The sequence below is a fragment of the Rhipicephalus sanguineus genome, chromosome 3, assembly GCF_013339695.2.
Source record: "Rhipicephalus sanguineus isolate Rsan-2018 chromosome 3, BIME_Rsan_1.4, whole genome shotgun sequence".
In the NCBI taxonomy this organism is placed as follows: Eukaryota; Metazoa; Arthropoda; class Arachnida; order Ixodida; family Ixodidae; genus Rhipicephalus; species Rhipicephalus sanguineus.
Genome location: NC_051178.1, coordinates 72,089,494 through 72,091,425, shown reverse-complemented (window position 1 = coordinate 72,091,425; position 1,932 = coordinate 72,089,494). Strand labels below are relative to the sequence as shown.

General features: G+C 50.3%; 1 protein-coding gene across 1 annotated transcript; it reads right to left on the bottom strand.

Annotated features, from left to right (window-relative positions):
* Positions 1-364: 364 nt before the first annotated feature.
* On the bottom strand, positions 365-1,102 carry LOC119385569 (uncharacterized). The gene has a single exon (XM_037652983.1). The coding sequence runs from the start codon at positions 1,100-1,102 to the stop codon at positions 365-367; it is 738 nt and encodes a 245-aa protein (XP_037508911.1).
* Between the last annotated feature and the right edge of the window lie 830 nt (positions 1,103-1,932).

The window sequence follows — 1,932 nt, the reverse complement described above, 5'->3', positions numbered from 1 at the left end:
AGATGTTGTTGTTGTTGTTGTTGTTGACCTCTCATCATGGCACATACCCAATGGAGGGGATCGGCCGAGTAGATGGTGAATTCGTCCTATATTTTCTGTAAGTTTTGACTCCTCCACCAGCTCAAGCAGCTGCTTCTTTATCATCTTTTCACCGTAGGCCACTCCTGTATCTTTTCGTACTTCCAGGCCTTCATCGGCAATTTCTCTCCTCGCCGGTACGGTAAGGTGCATTGACGCTACCAGCTGGCAACTTCTGCAGAACGTCATTGAACCAGCCCTCAAAGCGATTGCCGTCCATTTCCTCGTGGTAGTCGCCTGTGTTTTGGCCTCGGAATACATCCAAGCAGCCGTCGACGAAGCCGTCCTAGCTGCCGATGTGCGTCGCGATCAGGCGCTGACCTTTCCCACAAGGTTGTTTTAGACCCATCGTCAGGCTATTTGCTCGAGCGAACAGGCGTCCGCGCTCCTGCACCACGGTGTCTGTCCACACGATGGACCGAGTGCGTTCCGCTATCACCCATGTCTCGTCCAGGTAGAAGATCTTTCGGCCTTCCGCCCGGTAGTGTTCCACGTCACGGAGGTAGCGATTCCGCCAATTGGTGATGTCATCCCGGTCGATAACCAGCGAGTTGCGGCTTCTCTTTTCGTGCTTGAAGCCGATCTCGGCAAGCAGGCGACGCACAGTACACCGCCTTAGTGATGGGAGTTCCATACGCTCCGAGAACTCGGCAGTTATCTTCTCGACCGTCGGTATCTCGTTGCAGCGAAAGAAATCGTGCACACATGACCTCAGCGCGCACAACGTGCAGCTGTCAAACTTTGCGCTGCGTCTTCTCTTCTCCGCATTGCGTGGGCGCTTTCGCGAGGGCGTCGTCAGTTTGCCACCCGAAAAATGCGAAGCTTTAGCTTCCTCCCTCACCCTGAACAAAGTCCTTTCGCCGACACCGATCATGTCGGTGACAAACTTGCTCGTGTCCTCCACACTGTGTTCAGGCTCCCTGGCGCGCCAGTACGTGTAGCAGTGGAAGATCATGTTGCGTGAATCGCTGTTCAGGATGTGGCCGCTCTTTTTCTTGCCGAGGCTCCTTGGTGGTGTGGCCATCGAGGCGACACAATGCTCGTTCGGCAACAAAGGATCGCGTTCTGATGTCACCTCGCTGGGCTGCATGGCGGAAAACTGGCACGAAATGCCGTGCGCGAACGTGCGCTAACTCATGAGATTGCAGGTTCGCAAACGCAAAAAGTAATAATAATTAAAAAATAAGCCTAACACATTGAAAAAGAAATAAGCTTGTGTAAACACACAAAAACTATATATCAATCCTATGCTATTAAGCCAGCGACTGCTTTATAATTACACGCCCGGAGCGTTGTAGAAGGCGCGGAGTTATTTTGCTCTCGTGATCCGGCATGTTCTGTAGCATTTACATCATGACAGTTTTACCAAAAAACTCGTCAAGATGCACAAATCTTACTTATACCGACAAATACGTCTTTTAGAAGCAGTCACAATTTTTTGAGCGGGACTATTTCTGTATTGCTAGCGAACACACACAAAGGACGACGTAAAAAGTGACAGGACAACCGCTAGCGGTTGTCCTGTCTCTTTTTATGTCGTCCTTTGTGCGTGTTCGCTCGCATAATGGAAGCATACAATCAATACCAACAAGCCCAGCTTAATGCACTAATTATTTCTTTAGTTGCGGAGGCGATTGGCTGCTGCGCTTCGGTCATCTGGACGGGGCATCTCCTCTCTTCTAAGGTTGTACCCGACTGTGCATATCTGTTACATAAGTCCTGCCATGAATTTTGAGTCCATCTCGCTTAGTGGGTATGAGTCATGAAAAGTTAATTATCACCATCAACGTGGTCTCCTGCTTCTCGACATTTCCGAACCAGGAATGGAGGCTTCAGCAACAGGAACGTCTGCTC

What these genes read in the sequence shown, in the direction of transcription:
- LOC119385569 (XM_037652983.1), bottom strand. Translation starts at nt 1,102, where the DNA reads ATGGCCACACCACCAAGGAGCCTCGGCAAGAAAAAGAGCGGCCACATC.